The 25,859-nt window shown below is 36.4% G+C and overlaps 1 protein-coding gene across 2 annotated transcripts in view; it reads right to left on the bottom strand.

Moving 5' to 3' along the window:
• Nucleotides 1-2,910: 2,910 nt before the first annotated feature.
• Nucleotides 2,911-25,859, bottom strand: part of ATP13A5 (ATPase 13A5) — a 97,205-nt gene continuing 74,256 nt past the window's right edge. For both annotated transcript variants that reach the window (XM_081072774.1, XM_081072775.1), the window contains 7 exons: nucleotides 24,607-24,703; nucleotides 22,540-22,612; nucleotides 19,362-19,536; nucleotides 16,771-16,973; nucleotides 7,914-8,002; nucleotides 5,569-5,649; nucleotides 2,911-3,975 (listed from right to left, as the gene is read on the bottom strand). In XM_081072774.1, the coding sequence (XP_080928900.1) occupies nucleotides 3,715-3,975; nucleotides 5,569-5,649; nucleotides 7,914-8,002; nucleotides 16,771-16,973; nucleotides 19,362-19,536; nucleotides 22,540-22,612; nucleotides 24,607-24,703 (979 nt within the window). In that variant the 3' untranslated portion in view covers nucleotides 2,911-3,714. The remainder of the gene's footprint in view (nucleotides 3,976-5,568; nucleotides 5,650-7,913; nucleotides 8,003-16,770; nucleotides 16,974-19,361; nucleotides 19,537-22,539; nucleotides 22,613-24,606; nucleotides 24,704-25,859) is intronic.

The following is a 25,859-nucleotide window of genomic DNA, read 5'->3' as shown; positions in this document are numbered from 1 at the left end:
TAAAAAAAAAAAAGTGATAAGAGCCCCAAATTGCTAGGGTTGACGTCTAAATTTAAATTCCTTTTCTGGTGAGAAAAGAAACTGGAAAATTCAGCCTTTCATTAGGCAGTTTGAGGAACTTTGATTAACAAGCCATCTGAGGGTGCACTTCCATCTCCTTGCTCCTGTGTAGATGGGGCGGGGGAAAGGGTGAAGGGGTTCTTTGCTTCACTGTTTAAAAATCCAGTGATTTTACCGGAAGAGACTCATTTGTCAGGAGTATATATGTCAAGCAAGAGTGGGCTGTTACTATTACCTATATTGTTCCCTTTGGATTTTGAGTGTTTCAAGGTTTTGACCATTTTAACCTTAGAAAGAGATCATTAAAGTAGGTTTAAGGTGCCATAGTTAGAAAACAATATCCCATGTTACTTTTTAAGGCTTTTCCTGTAAGCCAAGGAGAGTCATGATTTTATTCTTGCACTTTATTGACAACGTGTTGAATGAAACAAACTACTTTTTAATACCTTTCCGGTGGAATTCTTGTTGGCAACAACTGGGGAAGAATGGCTGCAGGCCTCTATACCCTAGGATTATATCAGATTTTATAACATTAGCATACAAAACACAATAGTAGCCAATGACATCCTTCTTTTGACATCATTAAAAGCATGGCATTAAATAAAGGACAAGTTCTAGTAAATATTAAGGGGAATGTGCAATGAGGGAACTGGGAATATAGTGGATAAAGTAACTAACAGAAGACTCAGTGAAAGAAAGACTTGGATCTATCAAACTGATTGAGATTTTACTCTAAGGCCAAAAGTACTCTATAATCTAATTGCAGGAAGAATAATGATAACAGAAGAGGCCATGTGCTATAATCAGGGCTAGTAGAGACCTTCTCACTCTTTCTTGTTCCCTAACTAATCCCTTCCCTTTCTTATGGCACCCACTGTCTCCAGATAACCCCAAAACTCTCCCTGATCCTGTGGAGAGGTATGAGTGTATTTTACCAGATACCATAATTCAATCATACCCATTCATTTTAATTCTAAATTCAGTTTCTTGTTTGTTTTATGTCCTATTCTCAAGTAATAGCTTAAAAAAAAAAAGCGCCTTTCTAGTAGTCTCAAATTAGGGTGAGATTGATATCACTTTAATATGTTACTTTTCCCAAGGTATGTTTACCTTTTAATAAAGCATGACAACAGAGGGGACTAATCAACACAAAGCAGACTTGGGTGTGGTGGAATTACACACTGGCAGGTGGGAGAGGGAGCAGATTTGGGGACAGACCTTCTGAGCATCCTCAAGTCAAATCTTTCTGGACAACTCTGAACTTCTCCACTCCAGAAGATAGTCCTTGCCATGCTGGCTAATATCACCAACACACTTTTAAAACAAATTCATGAATTCATTTTTCACAATGATAGCGTTCAAGGCTCCAATAGTATTCACCCTTAGAGATAAGCTTACCAAGTTAGTCATCAATGCTCCCACAAAACTGACCACTCTGGTTAATGGGCACTTTCAGATTGTCAGTTTGTTGTTCCTACAGCTGATCATTTGATACACAGCCATGCTCATTGTGCTCTCATCAGTTTTTTTTCCCCCAAGACTATCACGTCTTCCTCTGAGCATATTTTTAACAAAGTCAAGAATAGAGTTCAACGTTATCATATTTCACCTCTAAAAAGATGTGTGAAATACAGGTTATCATCTATCAGATACCAAACAGGATGTTGAAAAAACTAGGGGAAGAAAGGTTGTTCATTTATTGAATCAAGATTTTTAAAGACCTTTTTATGCTATTTAAATGTCATAGTGTGTTAACTGAATCTTCTCACTCTAAAGGTCAAATTACTGAATACAGATATATCAGCTCAAGAACCTGAGTTACTATATTTTTTATGGACATATATTTCTTAATCATAAGCTAGATATCTTTTTTATCTTTTTATCCATTATTAGTAGCCACTACATTAGATACATTTTGAAAATTATCACTCTCCAAGAGCTGTGCACCAAAGAAAAGGTTAAAAAGCAAATAAAATGTAAATGTAGTGTTTGTTTTTATAGAAGTTTGCACTTATGCTGTTTAATTGTGTAACAAAATGTATAATAGTATTTACAGAACAAATCAATGAAATCTTGAAAATGTTTTTTTCAATTCTAAAGATTTCAGAATTGTCAATGCACTATTGAATCCATACATCACATTGTTAGGCACGTAATTGGCCCTCATGGAATGGGACTGGTTACCTAATTGCCTATGAACTGTTAAAGATCTGTTACGTTTGCAAAATTAGGTTGATATGTTACAAAGAAAGCCTACCTTGTTTTCCCAAAAATAAGACCTAGTCGGATAATCAGCTCTAATGCGTCTTTTGGAGCAAAAGTGAATATAAGACCCGGTATTTATATTATATTATATTATATTATATTATATTATATTATATTATATTATATTATACCCAGTCTTATAGTAAAATAAGACCAGGTCTCATATTCATTTTTGCTCCAAAAGATGCATTAGAGCTGATTGTCTGGCTAGGTCTTATTTTCGGGGAAACATGGTAGTAGGTAATACAAAATGTTCATTAGGAATAAATGTCCTCTCAAGTTCATAGTGGGGTTGATATTTTAAAGGTAATAATGTACACAATATATTTGTAAAGGATGTACTATTTTTTGTGGTCGTTAATGGGCATCTAATAATTGACTTAGATAATAAAAAGATATAATGGAATTTAAGATTGTTTAGTAGCCTGATAATTGCCTAGCTGTAGATAAAAACATGATGGCACCCTCCCGTAGGATTGTTTTTCTAAGATGAGCAATGTTGAGTTTGGGCCAACTTTTAGAGTTAGAAGTTGAGCTTTTCATCTATCAGTAAAAAAAGAGGAAATAAAGGTGCTATGCGTCTTTAAATGAAAAGTACATTTAACAGTTTATTTTATTACCATTGTGGGACCTATTCTGGACCTTCTAGCCCACTGGCCCCAAAACAGTATATACTTTGGGAGATGCTGACTTTGGTAGAGTTTCTTTAGATGTTAGCTGTACCCAAGCCAAGATTATATGCAATAAACAGAAACCTCCATTATTCTCCACTTCCACATAGCTCCAGCTTACTACAGTTACAGTTGAATTTTCTGAAGTAAATGTCAATTCTTGTTTTTCTTTTAAAACCATACAAAAGAAGCAAAAAGAGGAATTTTTTGATCTTGGAAAAAGTTATGTACACAAATGTCCTTTGCAAGTAAATATAAAATTAAGTAAACTTGTGACATTTTATTGAGACAAGGTTTTTTGTTTGAAATTATTTTTTTACTGTAGGTGAAAATAAAAATACATTGCTGAAACTTTCAAAGCTCAAATCCTTCTTCAGTTTTCCTTTCTTTTATTGATGTTCATACTATTAACTTCACTACTGTGAAAAGTTGTGCATTTTAACCAGGATGATGCTATGTAATGTGAGCAAAGTTTATTAGAAGAAAGACAATAGTCTAAGCGATGTATTTATTTTCCTCAATGGTAGAGGATACAGTCATAACAAGCATATTTAAGGTCCTTTGTTGCAAAGCTCAATATACTGGGAAATGTGCTCTGAGTCCTCAGATGGAGAGAGAAAAGAAAAGGGTAGATTATCAACACCTCTCCACAGTGCGTTAGTTTCTGGGGGAAGAAAAGGGAGTGGATGCTGTTAAGCATGTCCAGTGACAACTCTGATTATAGTATGGTCCAAAAATGCTCTTCTGTGGCTTGGCGCCCCCTTTTGAGTTTTTCTCTTGGAAGCTGTTCAGAGTTTTCATAGCCTTGGTTGATGTAGAATCCACTTTTACCATCACCTGAATAATCTGTTCTGTTAGTGGGAGGCCAGGTTGGGTCTTCTGCCAGCTTTTTTTGCCAGGTCCTATATTGACTTTTAGAGTAGAATCCAAATTCTTTTTTGATCAATAGCCAGAGCTCTCGATTTTGAAGGATGGCGTCCTGGGAAATCAGGTGGAAAAAAACAAACCATCATCCACTTCCCCTGCAGTCAAGTCACTCCCCACCACACCCTGCTCCCCAGGCCTTCTTCTGAGGTGTGTTGCTGGGCAGCAACTTCTCCCTGCAATTCCCAAGTAGAGTAGCATATCCGCCTGGGTAGTTCCCTTGAGAAGCAAGAGCGTGCTTGTTGTGTTCACAGAAATCTACTGAAAGCTTCCTGCCTTTCATTTTCACAGGTTCCTATTAAAATCCTGGCTGATGATTCACTTAGAATTAGTGTACTACCGGACTGAAATGATAACTAGGTAATATACTGAATAATGTACTCAAAATCAAGGGGAAACAAAATCCCTGCTACCTGCCATAAGTCACATAGAAGCTGCCAAATAAAGGCATGTTGGATGAATAGATGAACTCCAGCAATCAAATGGATTTTGTTTTCCTGAGAAGCTCTCCTTTTTCTGTGTTCACATGCACACAATTTTTACACATTTGTAATCATAGAATTGGTCAAATCTGCATTCCACTCTTGTTTATACTAGACTTTCTGTCATACAGTTTGTTGCCACAGTCTTAATAATCATTTTAATGGTAGTGTAACATTTCTTCAAAGTTCTGCATAACTATTTAAACAAACAGCATATCTACTTTTGAACACTTGAGCTGAGTCTAATATTTTATCACTCTAGATAATACTGTGATAAATACCTTCATACATGTAAGTTTTTTTCTCTTTTGGGATAATTTTTTTAAATATAGTCTCAAAAATGGAATTTCTCAGTTAAAGAGCATGAGAAATTTTATGCTGATTGTATACAATGAGATATTTGTGTGCGTATGTATATATATATATATATTTTATGTATTATATATATTTATATATATTCGTTAATTCTTTAATTATATATATTCTAATAAATATATATATTTAATTTATATATATATTCTAATAATTCTTTAATATATAAATATATATTTATATATATATTCTTTAATTATTTAATCTTCATCCATTTTCCTAAGGTACTTACAATATATTAATCTTTATTTAAAAATCTATCTTAAAAAAATAATACTGAACCTTTTACTGAGTAAAGTGATTTAGTGACACTCAGTAGAAGAGAAATGCTATAGGAGAAGACTTTCAAGGGTAAGAATCGACTAGAATGAGCAATGGCTTCCCTTCTCTCTTAATTAAGGAAGTCCTCCTAAAGACAGCTCTTCATTCCAAAAGGTCTCATTGAATTTTAGAGGTGGCAGTTCACCTGGTCTAGTCTCTACTAGATTATTGAGAACACTAGAAAAGTACAATGCAATGCCTTCAAGCGAGGCAAAATTAGAGGTAAGTTGATGTTTTGCTTTCTAGGCTACAGATACCTAGAGCATTTCCATGCAGCCTTCAAAGAATTTTTAATCATTCTCCAAGGAATTTCTTCCCAAAAGAACATGTATAGTTTTTAAAAACCCTTAATAACTACTACTATTTCAGACAAAAGAGTTTGTTCTAAAAAAATGAGCATCTGTTGAGAATGAGCCCCTTTATTTGTTCATGTCCCCGGAAGAATAATAGGAGCCATATAGAAATTACTTTACCTCTACAAAGAAGGCCACACAGAATTGGGTGAGGCATGCCCCCAAAATCGAGACCCTCCATGATGTTATGGTTGGGAGGAACTGGTAAAAAAGAAATACCACCATTAAACTTTTCATACTTTACACTTTGAAAAAACACATTTAATTTGTATATCTGTAACAACTCCTTGAGCTTGGAGAGTAGGCATTACTTTTACCACTTTACGGATGAGAAACTCAAGGACTCCAAGCCAATAAACAAGTGGCAGAGCCAGAATTCACAGGAGAACTGACTGTCTCTTGGCCTGTGCTCCCTCCATTGCCTGATGGTAGACACCTAGGAAGTGTGCCCTGGGCCGCAGATGGGACACTTGAAGCCTGTGTGTCTCTCTTCATTTTTATCTTTTCAAATAGAGGGAAGAGGGTATAAGATTAAATTATTCATCTAATAATATAATTTCTTCTAATTCTCTCAAAGCTAAATCTACTTGGAATTCATTCTTTCAGTAAAATTGATCTATGTGTAAACATAAGGGGGTCAGATGTTCAAGTTTGTTTTAACTGAAAAGAAGGGAACATTTTCTGAGCAAATCTTCCCAGACCTAAATCCAATGGCTTCATGAAAATAGAACCCATCCAACCCACCTCCTTTTAAGGATTAAAGCAGACATATTGACCACCAACTACACTTATTTCATAGGTATGAGAGCTACAACTTCCCATGGCTGCATCCATAGCATAAAAAAATAGTCACATACAGCCCCCTTTCTGACCCTAAAGGATAGAATATGGATGATTGTGTAGAGGACTGAACTGCCTTTCACACTAAAACCACAGGCTCTCCACAGCGTCTAAATGTTCGCCTTTAATTCTCATCTCTATTCTGATATGAGTTATTTCAAAGTAACACTTTGTGATTTTTTACCGCTAGTTGAGAGAGCCTTCCTCAGGGTTGTGAAATACAACATACTGAGTACAAGGGTTATCTGGAGAAGGCTGTGAGATACGGCAGTGGGTCAGGCCCTCGCGGAGAATCCTGCCAGAGCCCTGACCTGGGAGGTCTCTTCTCTTCTTGGCCTGGAAGGCACTCGTCACACCGCTTTGGATTTATTTGCTTAGGTGATGGTCTTTTCTCCTACCTTCTGAGAATGGTGATCACATCTTAATTATGGGCCAAGCACACTTTGAAGTTTTATGTTTCATGTATGACTGACTGGTCTAGATTTTCGTTTCCTAACTGCTTCTCTCTCCACACTTCTCTGCTCTCACACACAGCCATCCTGCCATCATCTAATTAACCCCGTCTTAAATCCTCTGCTGAAGAACCTGCTCAGATAGCTTCAGTGACTCCCTGTTGCTTTCAGCATAAATCCTGACTTCACAGGCTGCCTTCATCCATCCATGCCTTCCTCATGCTCCACAACCTGCTGCCTCAGTTTGAGCCATGCTCCCAGGTGTTCTGTGAAACAAACCTTGCTTTTGTTTTTTTTATCTCTGCCACCCTAATTCTTTTGCATTTCCAAGGCAAAAGAGATTCTTTCCACCCCCTCTGTCTGTGCTTAGGCTGTTCTCCTGGTTGGGAATATCCCTACCTCCTACCTAGCAAAATCTAGCCTATCCTTCCAGATTCAGGTCAAGCTGCATCTCCTCCAGGAGTCCTCCTATGACAGTCACAGACCACTATGTTCTTCCTACTTCTCTTTACATTTTCTTCAAGCATGGAGGGCCACCTGGACAGCCTCAGGTGGCATGTCATTATTTCACTCAGGTATCACTCATCGTCATCACAAAACTACAGATTGGAAGTCAAGAGTCAATTCTCCTCTTTCTTTATTTCTCCCACGGTGCCAGGTCCAAGAATGGGTTCTCTAACCGCTTATTAAATGTAATTTTAACCCATTGCACTCTGGATCAATTCATGTCCACTGAAATAAAACTCCCTACAGTCCATGTCTGGCAGACAGAACAGGATTGGCTTATAACCTACTTTTTCTTACTCCTCACAACTACATTATGAAGGATTTCTCTTAATGTGTTTTAAAAAATTAAATTTGCAGAATTAATTATTACATTAATAAATTAATGTTGTATTAATATAACATAGAAGAATAAAGTATTCAAACATAATATTTCAGATGTGAACAGGATAAATGTACCCCATTGATACTCCTACTAATAAGAAAACAATCAGAGCCTAGCATATGTGAAATCCAAATATGTTATTTGCTCTTCTAGTAAATGGGCATGGCCTCACAATGTTCAGTGGTCAGAGAGACAATATGGCAAAAACTGAATCACAAACCGCAATGCAAATATGGTTCCACGGTACACGTGAGTCATGCCAGATGTGCACGAATGCCACTTACCTCCATCCCATGGTATATATCTTCAAAATCAGAAAACAGAAGGAAAACTGTGAGGCCCAAGGCAGATATCAGCAGAAGTGAGAATATATCTGAAGAAACATGAAACATTATTTTTAGATGCTAAAGGAATGTTTCACATAATTTGGCACACGTTGCTGAATCAATTATCTCTGTTGGGCAAATACCGGATATATCTTCAGATGTTTTGTTGTATACTCATATGTTTTAAAATATGTTCTAATGCTTAGAAGACAAAGGTGATATCTTAAAATCTTCCCTTGAAAGGCTGGGTGTAGAAAGCTGCTAAGAAGTGTATTATGGTGAACTCCGTAAAGGAGTTACCTCAACTGAGGAGACCTGGGAGGCTGGGATACCCTGCAGTGACCAGCCCAGGCAAGTGGTCTGCAGAGAGGCCCTGATGCTTTATCACCACGTGTCTAGTGAGTTGTGCATGCATGGATAAACAATCAGTCCACATGGCAGCACCTCATTCTTCTTCATTGCCTAGAGAATAAAGTCCAAGGGTTTTCGATTGACATTCAAGGCTCCAATTAGCTTTTAATCTGATCTCTCATTGCTTTTCCTTATGTGCATAGAAGAGTTAAACCACAAACCTATGGCTTCCACAGAGGATCAATACTTTCCAGCTTCTGTGCCTCTGTTCACAAAATACCCTGTGTAGATCATATTCTTCCTGTCATGGCAAATTCCAGTTTTTCATTAAAAGCCCAGTTCAAATACCACTTTCTCTTTAAAGATGCCCAATCCTCCCTTACAAAATTTTATTTCGTATGGTGTGTATCACACTCTGCTTTGCATGACCTTCATCTATGTATCAACTAGACTGTAACCACTTGAAAGTGACTTTGTATCTGCTTCTCTGGGGCTCTGAATTGTAAAAGTAAGTGAGAGACTGGCATGCGCATCTGCTGGGTTCTGTCTCCCTAGCCTGCCCGAATTCCTTCACTTTAGCGAGCTAAACTTCCCAGGATGCACTCTGCCAGCATTACTGCTCATACCTGCCAACCCCATCCATTCCTGTGCCCATCAGAGATTTTAAGCACTTTTAGGATGGTACCTTATAAATGTGTTTGATGGCATCAGCAGCTTCGGGCTTAAACAATAGCATGTAATTAGTGGTTCCATGATATAAATGATTCTTATAATCCTTGCAATTTATAAACAAACTAGGTTATTTTTATGCTTATTTATTCCAATGTTGATGATCTACTGGCCCCCAACTCTATATAGGTCAATACAAACCAGAAATCAGAGTCAACTGCTCCTCTACAGCAGATCCTAAGTTTTGAAGCCACCAGAACTCTGTTTTCACCCTCATGCACCTACACCTACCCTCTTATTCATCCAAGCCTCATTTATATATACTATGTTTCCCCGAAAATAAGACCTAGCCAGACCATCAGCTCTAATGCATCTTTGGGAGCAAAGATTAATATAAGACCCAGTCTTATTTTAATATAAGAACTGGTCTTATTTTAATATAATGTAAGACCGGGTCTTATATAATATTATAATATATAATTAATATAATATAATTAGTATAGTATAGTATAATATAATACCAGGTCTTATAATAATTTTTGCTCCAAAAGACGCATTAGAGCTGATGGTCCACCTAGGTCTTATTTTCAGGGAAAAAACTACATGCAGCATCTACCGGAAGAATTACCCAAACTTGCTTGGGAAGGATGTGAGGCAGAAAGAAGAAAAGCTGGAGTTGCATCTCTGAGAATAAAGCAATCTGAGCATCATGGTGATAAGAAAAACACAGGAAATGGCTATGTGGATTTTTCATTTACTTCATTGTTTCCAAGGTTCAGGCACCCAGATGCTGGGAAGATGATGCCTAAACGTCCATCCTGGTACTCACTGGCAACTGGGCTAAGTGCTGTGCCCCTCACACTGTCCTCGGACTAGTGATCTGACAAGCAAGCCAGGCTAGTGCATAAATGAGCAGTGTGGAAACAAAATTATAAGGCTTTCTTTAATTCAGCTGTGATTGGAAAATGTCATGAAGAACTGAAGTGAATGTTCCTTGGTTAGTCACTATTGATGAGGAAGCTTGACAGAATGGGGCTCTGTTTACATAGGTGATTTAGGAAGACAAGTCCTGAGCAAGCCATTACAGATTATTTTCAGATAAAGAAAGGGTTATTGAATATTCACACCTGTTCCCATAAAAATTTAACTTGTGCTTTTTTTATATGTCATCATCACAAGTTTATCTTCTGTCAAAGGCTGTTAAGAAGGGTAAAGACTTTTCTACCAAACCAAAATAAAATTGCTCATATATTTTAATAGTAGTTTCAAGGATTTTTGACTTGTAACCTTGAGAAAACATGATTTATTATAAGATTATTTTGGTTAACATGTTTGTTTATAAAACTTTTTTCATTTAAAATTATTAGTTATGTTTGACATACAGGTTTGAGTTTACCTAAAAGCTTTAAACCACTATGATGCAACTAATCCAGCTCTAATAAACTCAATTTATACAAAAGGACTTTGTAGCTACTATTCAAATTAAAGTGCTCCCTAACATAATATATCCTCATTGTAAAATATGTTTACAATAAAAAAGAATTGTAAGAGATTAACTAAAACATAAGGTAGAATCTTGATTTGCTGTGACAAGAGCCAAGGTCATTATCAAATACTGTATTAAAATTTTAAAAATTATGAGAAATTCAGGAAGAAGTTTATAGCAAATATAAACTTAAAGGAAATCAGCTTGATCTCAAAACCTTCAAAAGAGCAATACAAAAAAAAAGGGAGGTGGGAGGTGGGAGATGAGAACAGAGAAAATGTGAATACTATAATTGCTAAAAACTGGTTTAATATAGTAAATGCCCATTTCTAATTTAGGAATAGGAACAAGATTTGATTTTCTAATATTTATGACTTACTTAGAAAATTAAAGATCAGAGTTTATGCCATATGATATACAAAAGTAGTAAATTTTCGGAAGCAGAAATTTTATAGTTTAGATTCTCTGATTATGACAATAAAACAAGAAATTATTAAGCAATTTAAATAAAATATCCCTCCTGATATACCAATTAAAAACAAAATTCTAAAAATCTGTTGGATCAAAAAGGAAATCAAGTTTTCTTGTAAGCTATTGAAAAAAAGAGTAATAAGAGAATAAAAATAAAATCCCTTTCCACTTGAATATTAAAAATCACTGTTCTGAAAACTAGTAGGTCAAAGAGAAAATTAAGTCATAGTTAAAAACACGTGAAAATATAAAGAATGTAACCCACACTACAATTGTGTGTCTAAAATGCTTTTATAATTTTATAAGAATAAAAGGAAATGCAAAAATTATAAAGTGAAGCCAAACATTAAAAAATTTTTTCAAAGATAGTGAGAAGAGAGAAAACGAATGGGAAAAAAATTATATTAGAAAATAGAAAGCGTACAGAATCAGAGAGCTGGTTCTTTAAAGACAACTAGTAAAAATATAATTTTGGTAAAAATAAATGAAAAATACGAAAAAATAACACATGTAAGTATTATTAGGAAGAGAATACAGTGAAAGAGTTATAGAAGGCATTAAAAATTATGTGAAAATACCACCTGAAATCCTATGCAAAGGCTCGATAATCTCAATATATAGGGGATTATCTGGGGAAAAAATACTGTTATTTTGAAAACAGTATAAAAAGAGGATTACTTAATCAATCTTTAATAATAATTCTTTTAAAAGAAGGATTTGGAACCAAGTGATTTTACTGAGTTATTGCAAATTGTCAAGGAATAGACCATTTTTATATATAAAATATTTTTCAGAAGAAAGAAAAATGTGAAGTTTTCAAGTGTAATACCAAACCTAACAAAACACGACACACACAAAAAATCAGACCAATCCCATATTAAATGTAGATATTAAAAGACTATAAAATTTAATTCACTAAAATTTATAATCCACCTCAAATAAGTAGGGTTTGCTCAAGAATATGAAGATGACTTAATAATAAGTTTCTTTTATTTAAAGATTTAAAAAGGGGGGGGAATAAAGAAGAATAAGGGGTTCAAGGTTTCAGATATAAAACAAATAAGTCTTGGGGATGTAATAGACAGCATAGGAAATATAGTCAATAATATTGTGATAGCATGGTACAGTGTCAGATGGTTGCTGGACTTATGGTGATCACTTCTTTAGTGTAGGGAATAGAATCAATACTGTGGTAACTTATAGTGCCAGGTCGGTATTGTTGAATAATTATGATGTACACCTGAAACTAATGTAATGTTGTATGTTACCTAAATTATTTTTATTCAAATATAGCTAAGATACAACATTACATTAGTTTCAGATGTACACCATAGTTATTCAACATGTATATACATAAAGAAGAGATCACCATGATGAGTCTAGCAACCATCTAACACTGTACTATGCTATCACAATATTATTGACTATATTCTCCATGCTGTAGATTACAGCCCCATGAATTATTTGTTTTATACCTGGAAACTTGGACCTCTTATTCTCTTTCATTGTTCCCCTCCTTTTTAATTTTTCAAAACAGTTGACATTTAACATTATTTTATATTATTTCAGGTGTACAGTTAGACATTTATATATTTTAACAAGTGATTAGTTTAGTACTAGTTTAGTACTAAACTAGGACGAAGAAGTGACTAGTTTAGTACCCACCTGGCACTATACATAGTTATTACCATATTATTGACTATACTCATATTCCCTGTGCTTTATTTCACATACCCATGACTATTTTGTAACTACCAACTTGTACTTCTTAATCCCTTCACCATTTTCAGCATGTCCCCCAACCCCCCTCCCATCTATCACCCTGATAAATCTAGTACCCTGACACCATCTATAGTTATTACAATATTATTGACTATATTTCTTATACTATACCCTATATCCCCATGACTACTGTGTAACAACCAATTTGTAATACTCAATGCCTTCTCCTATTCATGTGCCACCCTTCTATTTGGCAACCATCAAAATAATCTCTTTATCTATGAGTTCATTTCTGTTTTGTTTATTTGTTTGTTTTGTTCTTTATATTCCACATATAAGTGAGATCACATTGCTTCTGTCTTTGTCTGACATACTTCATACAGCACAATACCCTCTAAGTCCATCCATGCCACCACAGATGGCAAGAACCCCATTCCCTTCCATGGCCGAGCAATATTCCATTGTATATATGTACCATCTCGTCTTTATCCATTCTTTCTTCTACAGACACCCAGGCTGCCTCCATGTCTTGGCCATTGTAAACAATGCTACAATGAACATATGGATGCACAGGTCCCTTCGAAGTAGCATTGTGGGTTTCTTCAGATAAATACCTAGAAGTAAGATTATTGGGTCCTTCTGTCTCTTGTTAGAGCCTTTATTTTAAAATCTATTTTGACTGGTATAAGTATTGCTATTCTAGCTTTTGTTGTTGTTGTTTCAATTTTCATGAAATATCTTTTTTCATCCCTTTACTTTCAGTCTGTGTATGTCTTCGATCTAAAGTAAGTCGCTTTTAGGTAGCATATGTAAGGATCTTGTTTTCTTATCCATTCAGTTACCCTATCTTTTGATTGGAGCATTTAATCTATTTACATTTAGAGTAATTGTTGATAGATATGTAAATATTGCCAACATATTATTCATATTTTCCACATTTTTTTTCTACTTTTTCTTCAAGAAGTCTCTGTCACATTTCCTGTAACACTGATTTGGTGGTGATGAACTCTTTTAGTTTTTTCTTCTTTGAGAAGCTCTTTTATCTGTCCTTTGATTCTAAATGACAGTTTTGCTTGGTAGAATAATCTTGGTTGTAGGTCCTTGCGTTTCATTACTTTGAATATTTTGTCCCAGTTCCTTCTATCCTGTAAAGTTTCTGTTGATAAATCAACTGACAGTCTTATGGAAGCTCCTTTGTAAGTAACTAACTGCTTTTCCCTTGCTGCTTCTAAGATTCTTTTATTTTAACCTTTGACATTTTAATTATGATGTGTCTTGGTGTGGGCCTCTTTGGGTTCATTGCTTGGGACTCTCTATGCTTTCTGAGCTTGTATGTCTATTTCCTGCACTAGGTTAGGGAAGTTTTCCATCATTATTTTTTCAAATAGGTTTTTGCAATTCTTTGTTCGCCCTCTTCTCCTTCTGGTACCCCTATAATGGAAATATTGGTATATCTGATGTTGTCTAAGAGGCCTCTTAAACTATCTTCAATTTTTGGATTCTTTTTTCTTTTTTCTGTTCTGATTGGGTGTTTTCTGCTACCTTATATTCTACATTGCTGATTGGATCCTCTGCTTCATTTAATCTACTCTTGATTCCCTCTAATGTATGCTTCGTTTCAGTTATTGTAAACTTTATTTCTGACTGGTCCTTTTTTACGTTTTCATCTCCATTTTTATGTTTTCTCTCTCTTTGTTGAAGGTCTCCTTGAGATCCCTGAGCATCCTTATACCAGTGTTTTGAACTCTGCGTCTGGTAGATTGCTTGTCTCCATTTTGTTTATTTTTCTGGAGCTTTGTTCTGTTCTTTTATTTGGCACATGTTTCTTTGTGTCCCCATTTTGGCTGCCTCCCTGAGTTTGTTTCTAAGCATTGGATAGAGCTGCTATGTCTCCTGGTCTTAGTAGAGTGGCCTTATGTAGTAGGTGTCCTGTGGGGCCCAGTGGTGCAGTCTCCCTGATCACCTGAGCTGGGTGCTTCAGGTGTGTTCCTTGGATGGGTTGTGTGTGCCCTTTGTTGTAATTGAGATTTGGTTGCTGTTTGCGTGTCAGTGGGAGCGATGGATCCTCAGATTGATTGCTTGTGAGGAACGGTCATGACTACAGTTGAGGAGCTGATGTGCAGGGGCTGACCCTACAGAGCAGGATTGGCTTTAGCAGGGCTCTGGTTCCTGCCCAGTCTGCCCTTTGGATATGTTGTCCACAGAGGTGGCCAGGTGATACTCTGGCTCAGTCTAAAGCTGGACACCAGACGTGCTTCAGGGACTGAAGCACGCGCCTTCTGGGACTGAACATGTTGCAGGCCAAGTTCAGCTGCAGCCAGGTGGCCCAGGCCACAAAGCAATCCACAGATGGCCCCCACCTGTGTTAGGCTTAAAGCTACCTAGAAGGACGAAGGCTGAATTGAGATGGGCTGTTGCTTGTACTGGGTTTGGGGCTGCTCTGCAAGAGGTATGGGACACACTGAATCCAGATGCTTCTTGTTTGGGTTTTGTGAACTTTGGAGAGAGTGTAGGAACATCTGCAGCATGAGCCAAGGCAGACTCTGTGTATGGAAAAGCCACTGGAAGCAGTTTGGGTGAGACTGAAAGTTGGGTGGAGTGAGGTCTCAGGGAAAACCAGGTCAGGGTGAAAGAATGATGTTAGTCAAGTTGGTGAAGACTCAAATACAGCAGTGCCTATGTCTGCACTCTGGGATAATATTTATCTTTCTAGAACACTCAAGTCTCAAAGATTAATAGCAAAATTCAGAAAGGGCTATGGAGAGAAAATAAATATAAAACAACACTATACCTTTCAGATGTTTTAGTGATATCAGTTATAAAACACAATGGAAAAAAGTACTCGTAATATAAACAAATATACAAAAATATACGGTTACTTTCTTAAATAAATGTGCAGGATCTATGATGGAGAAAATGACAAATATTTACTAATAGATAAAAAGAAGCCTGAATAAATGGAGAGACATAACGTATTCTTAAATGTGAAGACAAAAATGTATAAACAAACTTTTCCCAAAGGGGATTTTTAAAATCTGATAATTTATTCAAGAGTTTATCTGGAAGAATAAACAAGAAAGAAAAGCAAGAAATTTTTGAAAAATGAAGAATAATGAGGATATACCAATCTTAATACTTATTAAAACTTATAATTTTGAAAGTTTAGAAATTATAATCAACAGTAGGCTGGCATATCAATGAAACAGAAAAGATAGTCTAGAAAATATTAATTATATACAAATTAATACATAAGTATATGATATTTCTAAATATAACATAAAATTCACATAATATAAATTATGAATATGAGAAAACCATAAATAAACATGAATATAGGTGTGATAATGGTGACATTACATTCAGCTGAAGAATAAGTGGCCAAAAGGAATATTAAATAAAAAAATCTACTGGGAAAACTAGCAACTAGTTATATAAACTAGTTTGATCTCTCCCTCAAAGTATATCCCAAAATTAACATTAGATTTAAAAAGCATTAAGGAAATTTTAAAAACTAGATAAATAATAATCTGATTTTGTAATGAGAAAAAAATTGTGTATAAATGCAATCACAAAGAATCAAAAAGAATTACAAAGGAATAAACAGCTTATACAAATAAATAAGAAATATAACAGCAATCCAATAGAAAAAAAATTGATAAAAAATGTAATAGATGGTTCAGGGAAGAAGAAATGGCTAATCACATGAATATATGTTCATCCTCACAGGTGATCAAAGAGATACATGGAATGATTAAAGTAATTTGCTCAATGTTATAAAGCTACTAAGAGGTCAAGTTGTATTTCAATTGATTGGAAAGACTTTTGCAAAATATCTTGACACACACACACACACACACACACACACACACTTAAAATTCTCAATGACTCACAATACGACAGGACTCATGTGACCATTTAATAGTGCATATGCTTATTTGCAAATGAGCAGGTTTCTGCCCATGGGCTCAACCACCTGAGAAAATCACCATTTAGCACTAAATTTTAGAGCAATGCAATTGTTTCCTTCTCAGTCAATCATTTCAATAGTGAGCTGCAACTCTGGGGAGGGCGAGAGAGTGGGAAAAATATTTTAAAAAATTAAACTCACATACTTACAGTTTGTGTAGATGGGTTTTCGAAATGGCTTTCCCTTAGAGAAGATAAATGCTACTGTGATACAGTTGATGGTAGTGATGGGCCACAGCGTGGTACTCTCAAAACTTAAAATTGAAGCAGGGATCAGAGTTGCATTTCCAGTCCAGTTTCTTTCCAAACTCACATTTGTTGAGAAATTACTTTGGTTGTCCAGAAAGCACTCACTACAAAAGAATCACCAGCATTTATGGGACTTTTTACTCTATTTTTATCCAGCTTGTAGGAAAAAAAATAGTTAATCACTACCATGGGACCTCAGCTTTCAAACTGTTGCAGCCAGTAACTACCAAGACATATTTCGTTCACCTCTTGGCAAAGGCAAAGTAGAAATAAAATTCAGAGAAAGCCAATATTGTTCTTTGTCCAGCATTCCATTTAGGATGAGTGATCTGTCTTGAAGGGCTTGAATGACAATTTTCTATGATATTCCTTTCAATTCAGAATAAATGAACCGTCTGTGTGTGTGTGTGTGTGTGTGTGTGTGTGTGTGTGTGGCTTGGTTTCTCTTCTGTGGACTAATGTGAGGCTCGTAACTTGGGAACTTGGGTGTTGAGTTTGAATCTGCCCACTCTAATCCACTCTCCTCACACAACCAAAGGCTCTTCCTGAACATGACGCTCTTCTGCTTCTGAGTGTCTATGGCTTTATTTTGCTAATAAATTAAGCACAAACGTCTCAGGCAGTTCCAGAAGACCTTCACATTCTGGTCTCAGTGTACCTTTCCAGCCTTATTTTTTGCAAGTCTTCCCGTGTTCCTTATACTCCAAACATACCGGAATGTTCCTTGCTCCCCACATACCAAATTTGCATACCTCCGGGCTCAGATGTGCTATTCCCTCTAATATCATTCTATCTGAAACATCTTTACTCTTGCTGGAAACATAACTAGTGTCCCCATTCTTCCCTCTGGTGTGAATTTAGCTAATTGTTTTCCAATTATTCATTCATACATTTTTATTTTCCATAACTGGGATAAAAGTTTCTTAAACATGGAAATTTTCTTTTGGTTTTATTTTGCTATTGTTTTACTCAAATTTACAACACATCCTTAGCACTCAACACAGTGATACCACATAATATTTGCGCAGAAAAAATATCTTTTAAGATGTGGTCTTTCCCAGTTCTGATTGCTCTATTTGCAATGTTCTTTTTGTTTTTTCAATAATCAAACCCACAAATTAGTTTCCAACTGCATTCTTGTTGAGCTTGTAACTTTTTACTATTATAACTGTTTAGATAAAATTCATTTTCTAATTGTGACCTCAAATACAAGACTTAAGTCTTACCATACTTGGCTTCCTAGGGTCCTGAAATGTGCATTTAAGAGATGTTCAGTTAATGTTTGTTGAATACATTATTGAAAGAATCAGTAGTCACAAAGCATTCTTGCACAAAGGGGACAAATAGACTAGAAGGCATGAAGCATAGAATTTAATACCAAAATGTATCTAATCCAATATACTTACATTGGAGATAAGAAAGTTGAGGGCTAGTGTGGTATAGCTACTTACTGAGAGTGTAGTCCATCACTCTTTTGGCTACACCATGTTGTCTCCTAGATTCAATCAGACCGTTGCTTCTCTGAATATATGCACTCCAATTTGGGGTAAGTCTTGTTTTGAAACAAAAAATGAATCCTACATTCTAAGTAACACTTGAATTTCTGAATCTGGGGTCTAAATGACAATCTTAAACATCATTTGGTAGCCTTTAACCTATCTTTCCCTGATTCCTGGGGCTCTGATACCTACAAGATCACAGTGGAGTGAAGGGGAGTTTGTACCAGCCCATCTTCAAAGAGAGCAGCTCTCTTCCTGCCTTTCCTCTTGGAGGTCAGCAGTGTTTGTCAGAAAAAAATAAAGTTTAAATATCTATAGCATAGTTCACCTCATCTTACCCTTAACTAATAGTTAAAGAAATTAAAGCCTGCGGAGGTGAAGAGACTTTCCCTGAGTCTAGTGTTCAATTCAATCAAAACAATGATACCATCAACTAACATTTGAATTTTAAGATTTATTTGAAAAATCCAAAAGAATTTAAGCAAATATCTTGTATACCGGGGGCCAGATGACTTACAGCCCATAGACCAAATCCAACTTACCAACTGGTTTTGTAAATGAAGTTTTATGGAACACAGTCACATTTGTTTATGTGACGTCCATGGCTGCTTTTCCACTACAACGACAGAGTTGAGTAGTTGCATAGAGACCATCTAGCCCAAGAGCCCACAGTGTTTACTATCTGGCCCTCTACAAAAAATGTTTGCTGACCCCTGCTCTATAACATATCCAAAGCACCAGGGAATTAATACACTCATTCAGTCCACCAGTTGGTAGATCTGTACATTAACAACCAATATGAAGATCTTTTCCCACCCGTTCCACATGGCTCACCCCAGGACTCTACCCATGAACTCTGTTTTTTTTTGCAGTGTGGAGATACACACTTTTGTTAATTAAAAGTTTAGAGTTTATGTTCAAACCAGTTGGACAATGTCATTGGGTATTCATTAGATCGCCTTCAGAAAGGAAAACTAAGAAATTGAACATTACCTGTATTTGTAGACCTCACAATACCAGGGTTGCTGTTTCACATAGAGAAATGCACAGACCTGTACAATGCAGGTGAAACAAATATTCAAAAAGACTGAGAGCAGTAAAGGAGGAGACAGGAGCTGTCCTGCCGGTCGGTATGGAGCCAGTTTTGGGTATGCATGAGTTGAACTCACTGAAAAACAAATGCATTTTTTTCTGTTATAGTTTCATCATTGAGAATAAAAGATCGAGATGCATATTATCTTGAGTCTTCCGTGAGGGTTCAGATTCAGCACACATGATTTGAGAATTTACATCCACATAAGCACATTGCCTAGTTGCACATCCAATGCTATCAGCCTTTGCCTCTTCCATATTTTGGTTTCACCTTAGAAATAAAAAGTAATGGGTTCACAAGTTCTGTAATTAATACTTTAACTGTACTGCATAGTGCAAATATTTCTCCTCCAACCAGACTGACCAGGAATGGGGTGTAAGAGAAGAAGATGCCCTTCCAAATGGATAAGCATGACTATTATCTCTCAGTGATGATGGGAAAGTGGAGCGTTAAGATGGGGAGTGTAAGGAGTCATCTAGCTGGACTAATCTTCATGTGCTGGAAAAATTTCTTTTTGAAAAGCACTCACTCTGTTAGTCATTCGGCCATCATTCTCTGAGCACGTCTGTGTACCAGGATAGATACTAGAGGTGTGTTCTCTTCCCTCCTGGATAAGTGTGTAAATGGAGAACTACTAGAGCACATTACACTGCTTAGGAAAAAGAACTCATTAAAAAATTCTTGCTTCCAGATGAGAGTGCTAAAATATATTATAGTATTTTTGATCCTATTATCATTTTTTCAATTTAAGAAGTTGGCAGTGGGCAGAGATTAAACAGAACTACAGAAGAAAACAAAGACTATCCTTTTTAGAAGCCATACATTCCAACAAGCTGATGAAAATGGAACGTACTTTTTAGAGTAGAGCCGGAAGAAGCATGCAAAGGTCTGAAATTAGATCACACTTAAAGGTTTACATTATGGTCATGTTTCAGTTCTTCTCTTTATGTCTGTCATGTCTTCCCTTTTTATAGCTTATCACTGGTTTCTTTGAGGCAAGGAAGAGAGTAGGGTATGCATGCTTAGGTTTGTGTTCATGCAAGTAGAGGCAGGAGTGGGGAGAGTGTGCCCGGTTTGGAATAATAAAACTCTGAAGTAGACCTTCTGTTTGCTCAGTGTATATTTTGGGGCAATCGGTTTGCTCAGTGTATATTTTGGGGTTTGCTCAGTGTATATTTTGGGGCAAACTCTCTGGTCCTTCATTTTCTCATGTACGAAGTGAATGCATTAGAATGTCTAATTGGTCTCCAAAGACTCATCCAAATCAGTTATTCTAAAGCTCTATGACTAAAGCTTTACTTTTACCAATTTAAGCAATGTTTTCCCAGGAGGGTGCTGGGCTAGAGGCTGTGGGGTATGCAGAGAAGAAAAGGACATCCCATTTTCCCTCAAAGAGCTTAAAGTCCAATGGAAGACACAGATGGGTTGTGTAATAAAAGATTTGTCTGGCCTTTGTCCCAGGTTCTTGGGAGGTTATCTCTAAACACTTGGAATTAAGAATTTGGCCTTCCTAGGATGTATTCTCTAAATCCTTGGTATTTCCTGAGTTAATAGAAGTGTCTTTGTTATTCATGGTGGGCCCTGATACTTTATGCTAACAAGACTCAAGATGGGCCTGAAGAAAGTGTGCTAAAGCAATAACTCAGGATGGGGGCTGGCCATGCCAAAAAGACCACCCATTAGAGGATTGGTCTGATTAGAGGGTTGGGGCTTTGAGTCACATGATATCAGCCTGACCTTCAGGGAGAGAAGGGGAGCTGAAGATTGAGCTCAACCTAGGGCCACCAATTCAATCATTGATGCCTATGTAATGGCACCCCAATAAAAACTCCAGACATCAAAGGCTCATTGAGTTAGCCAGCCATCACAATAGAAGAAAAAGAGGATAGATGTAGTGTGATATCATTCATTTTGCAATGAGTGCTTATAGAGTGTGATGTACTGTGCTATACATTTTATACGCATTATATTATCTGATCCTCACAACCCTCTGAGGACAATTCATGTGAGAAAATTATTCGTTTCATAAATAATTTGCCAAAAGTCACAGAGAAACAGAGTGGTGGAGGACATCATGGCCTCACCTTCATGCTACTGACTGCTAAATTAGCTCTTGGAGCTTCCTGGTTTTCTTTTTTTTTTCTTTTTAGCATTATTAACCATGTTCACAAGTAAAAAATGCAAATTACTTAAAATATCCAGCATTTCAGAAGCACTATCATTGATTCAAAATTATCCAGTCATGTGAATATTAATAACATGTAGAAAAATATTTTAATAGTCTGTGAATAGAAATTTCAACCCTAAGAATCAAAATTGATATTACTTACATCTCTAATACTGGTAAATTTTGTCATTGGGGTGATATAATAAATGACTTCAATATCAGTTTCATGTTTTAAGATGCTACATGAAATTCTCACAGTTATTAATATCCTGCATTGCCTGATGTTTTACCTGTTATTTTTCAAAACACTTTCATTGTTGAGTAAAGAAAAAAATGACATAGTCATTACTCTCTGTTGAGGCAGTCACCTTTCTCACTTATTAAGAGTTAGCATCAAGCCCTGAGTTCCTTGCTAGGAAATACTTTATCAGTGTCATCTGCAAGAAGGAAATGAACAATCTCATTGCTGTAAGCCACACCTTGCTTTTGAAAGAATTCCACTGGAATAAAATGCTAGCATTTGTTCTCATACATCAAAGACTTAGCAAAAATCTGGTTTCATGTCAACATGAAGCATAGCTGAATAATGGAAAGTGACCTTTGGGTTTTAAAGATTTTCCTTTCAAGATTTCTTGTACATTTTTCTATGTACAAGGCACAAACCTACAAAGAACTCAGAATATATTGACAATTTTATGAAGCTAAAACCTATTTGCTCTCAGGATATTTTAATGCCAAGTCTGAGGACCTCACGCATCAATTTACTCCCAACACCACTTTCAAAAAATTCATATGTAATAAGGCTTTAGTGGTTAAGGTGCATCTTTCTCAGAAACTCTCATGTGCATAAACATTTCTAGAATGTCATGGATAAATACAAAAAATACAATTTATCTTGCTAAATAGCTTACTTGTTAAACAGACCGTCAAAGTAATGGCTATATCTTGCACGAGATACTGGTAATTCCCAAAGAGTTGTAGTTGCTGAAAAATAAAGAAAAGTAAATATAAGTGTTGTTTCTGCCATTGTGTTATTTTTATCATTGCCAACACTTTTTTAAAAGTAATCAGAAGCAATAGTTATTTTTCTGTCCTCTTTAGGAAGAAAGTGACTTACCTAAGGTTTTTAGCATCTCATTGGAGAGAATGAAACCAGATCACTATTTTCCCAGTGTTTAACTTAATCCCACATTACCAACGAGGATCAGTCATTTGGGAAACAAATCCTATTGGCCACTGCAGTTCAGGCAGCTATAGGCTCAGTCTGGACAGTTGAATTCTTAATATAATTCCTCTGAGAACTTCAAACTTAAAATCTGAAAGACTCAAACCACTCAACAGGTGTTTCTCCCCATCCTCACTCATGGATTGAGTTCACACCATAGTTCTCTTGGAGTCCATTCAATTTCACAAATTGAACAAGTGCTCTTGCCCCAAGTAAGCGCACTGCAGACTTCAGACTGGTATATCTGCCTTTCTAAGATTTGTATAGCAATAGAACTTCTTTAAAGTTCGCAGTTATAGAGCGGGAAGTATTTAAATATAAAAGCCAACTTGTTACTCTCCAGGAACTTGCCTTGTCATACCTTTCGCAGCCAGGTCTGTTTATCTGCTGCATTGCTGTTGAGTGAGAGCTAAATTATAATCTGGTTCTGAACACATTACAGACCAGATTTATGCAAATGAAAACTATTTCTGGCCTCTTAAAGGGTGAACCCAAGGCTCAGAAGTTTCTGGGTGAAGGTCCTTGGGGAACATTCTTACTTTGGTCAAGACCATCAGACAGAATGGCTTCAGAGTGGACTATGGTTCACTCTGTCTATGAAGACTTTGGAACTGAAATTCTGCTTTCCTATGTTTTTGAGAGGATGCAAATGGTTCCTCAGTGTCCCTCTCATCTTCCAGTTCTTCCTCTGTCTTCTTTACGTTTCTCTCTCATATTCTTTCCCCTCATTTTTCCACTCACGTTGGTAAAATGAGTATGCAGGGTGAGATGGAATAGAGAGAAATTTTCAAAGACAGCTTTAGTTTTCATTCTAGGAGCAGCTTTTATAGAACTATGAAGGACTTTGGGATCAGCCAGCCTAACTTCCCAGAGGCAGATAAAGGCTTGGCCAAGAACAAAACCTAATTTGTTTTTAGTGATAGAGGCAGAACTTGAATCCAGGTTTCCTGACTCCAATCCAGGTCTTGTTTCTATCTACCTGGTTGCCTCTTAGCCCTCTGTGTGTGTGGTCCTGGCAAACAATAGCATGCCTGTGGTCCTCTCATTCTCCTCTTAAATGTCTCAGAAAAGCAATAAACTAATTTCCTCCCTGAAGAGATCCCTGAGCCTGTTGTATCATTTCACTGTAGAGCAAATTATGAATGAACTAATGAAGTGTACTTTCAACCAAAACCTATTTCTCCCATACAGCTAATTAATTCTTAAGTGTTTATTTTTAGCATTTAATTTCAAAAGTCTCTTTTTTTCATTTTTAAAGAATTGCTAATCTTTTACTAGTGACATGTCTTACGTGTATATGTCCACTTAAGGCAGGTTCAGAAGTAAAGGTCATGTATAGGAGTTTTTCTAGCTTTGGAGTCCTTCACAGTCAAATTCAACCGTTTCTCTTTCTTTTCATCGCTTCTTAGGCTTTTGCCAAAAATATTCCACAGTTGGTGACTGATCCATTTCCTCCTGAGTTATATTTAGGCTGTTCTGAAGCTCTCTTTATAATCCAAGTGAAAAAAATAGAGGCTTGACGAGGTCAAGTGTCTCAAGTTATCTAGAGAAAAACAACACTCCTAGAAAACTGAGCCACATCTATTTATTTCTAGCTCCTTGTTTCATGCACAGTTCCCAATTTGTAGACATCTATTTTGAAAAATGTCACTTATTTATAAAACATTAAATCCGGTGGAGGAGCTCCACCCAAAAGAGTAAACCAGGGATATAAATGCAATTAGAACTAAAAAGAAATTGTTTTGGTTCATACCCAATAGAGCAGCGCTGTACCAATAAACTGGATCATGCCATACATGGTCAAGTATTTAAATACACCAAAGGATGAAACCAGAGCAGCTCGGCCTTCTCTGTTTAAGAAAAAATAAAAGTAACTGGTTATATATGATACAAATCTCCCAGTCTCCTTTATATTTCAAATGGAGTTTAATTTTTAATAGCCTATTAATATACATTCAGTTAACCACTGATTCATCCTCTCAATTATTTATTTAATTACTCACTCACTGTTCATTCTCTCCTTCAATCAGTACCTCATTCATTAATTCATACACTCACTTTTATTTAGGGCTTATGAGGTACCAGCATTATGCTAAGAGTCATGGAGGATATAAATAAGTCAGGCCCAGTCTTTATTTTCAACAAGCTTTCCGTGCACTAAGAAGTTTAACATGAACATTATAAACACAATACATTATGATAAGGAGCAAAAGGTGAAGTGTTGACTTAACTGTGACTCATTACATCCTAACAACACTTGCTTCCTGAGAATTGAACAGTGTGTGTTTTAGAGTCCCTCTGAGAGTTAAAGCTAAAGGATGGGTGCACCTGCATTTTAGGAAGTGTGGATGTGTTTCCCATATTTGAGATGAAATGGGTTTTAACAGCTTTAATACTTCGGGAAGAATCCAGGGTAATAACCTGAGCTGGTGTGGAGATCAAAAGAGATTAAGACAACAGTAAAAATTGCAGCTTAAAAAGTAAATATTCCCCCCTCTAAAAAAATTCTGTTTGAGCTCTTATTTCTTTAACTGAGACTTGGTTAGGTGATGAATTATGACAGGACAAAGAAAATGAAGTGAAGTGATAGTGCAATGGGGGAGTGGGGAATTTGGCACACCACCCTTCCTGCAGCCTCCTCCTGTTCAGGCAGAAGCAAATCCACAGCAGAGGTAGCCCACATCCTCTTCATTTCTGGTCCCCAGTGACATGGACACTGCACTGCTCAAAGACTTTTTCAAAATAACAGGGACATGAGAAGGAAAACCTAAAAAGCCACACTACTAACCACTTGCCTCAGGCAAGATGAGAAGCTTGGAGTGGGAGATGGGCTAGGATGCTGTGAGCAGATGTTTTCTAGCAAGCTGTGAGGCACCACCATTTGTTTTCAACACAGAGGGTGGAGCGAAAGACAAGCTGGGACAAGGCAAGCATGTGAAGCCTGGATGTTTTCTGACATAAACTTTGTGATTTTGTCCTTTCCTTCTACTATTGTCTACATGCCCC

Source organism: Rhinolophus hipposideros (assembly GCF_964194185.1).
Source record: "Rhinolophus hipposideros genome assembly, chromosome: 2".
Taxonomy (NCBI): Eukaryota; Metazoa; Chordata; class Mammalia; order Chiroptera; family Rhinolophidae; genus Rhinolophus; species Rhinolophus hipposideros.
The sequence above is the reverse complement of the archived record's forward strand: the minus strand, read 5'-3'. Positions and strand labels throughout refer to the sequence as shown.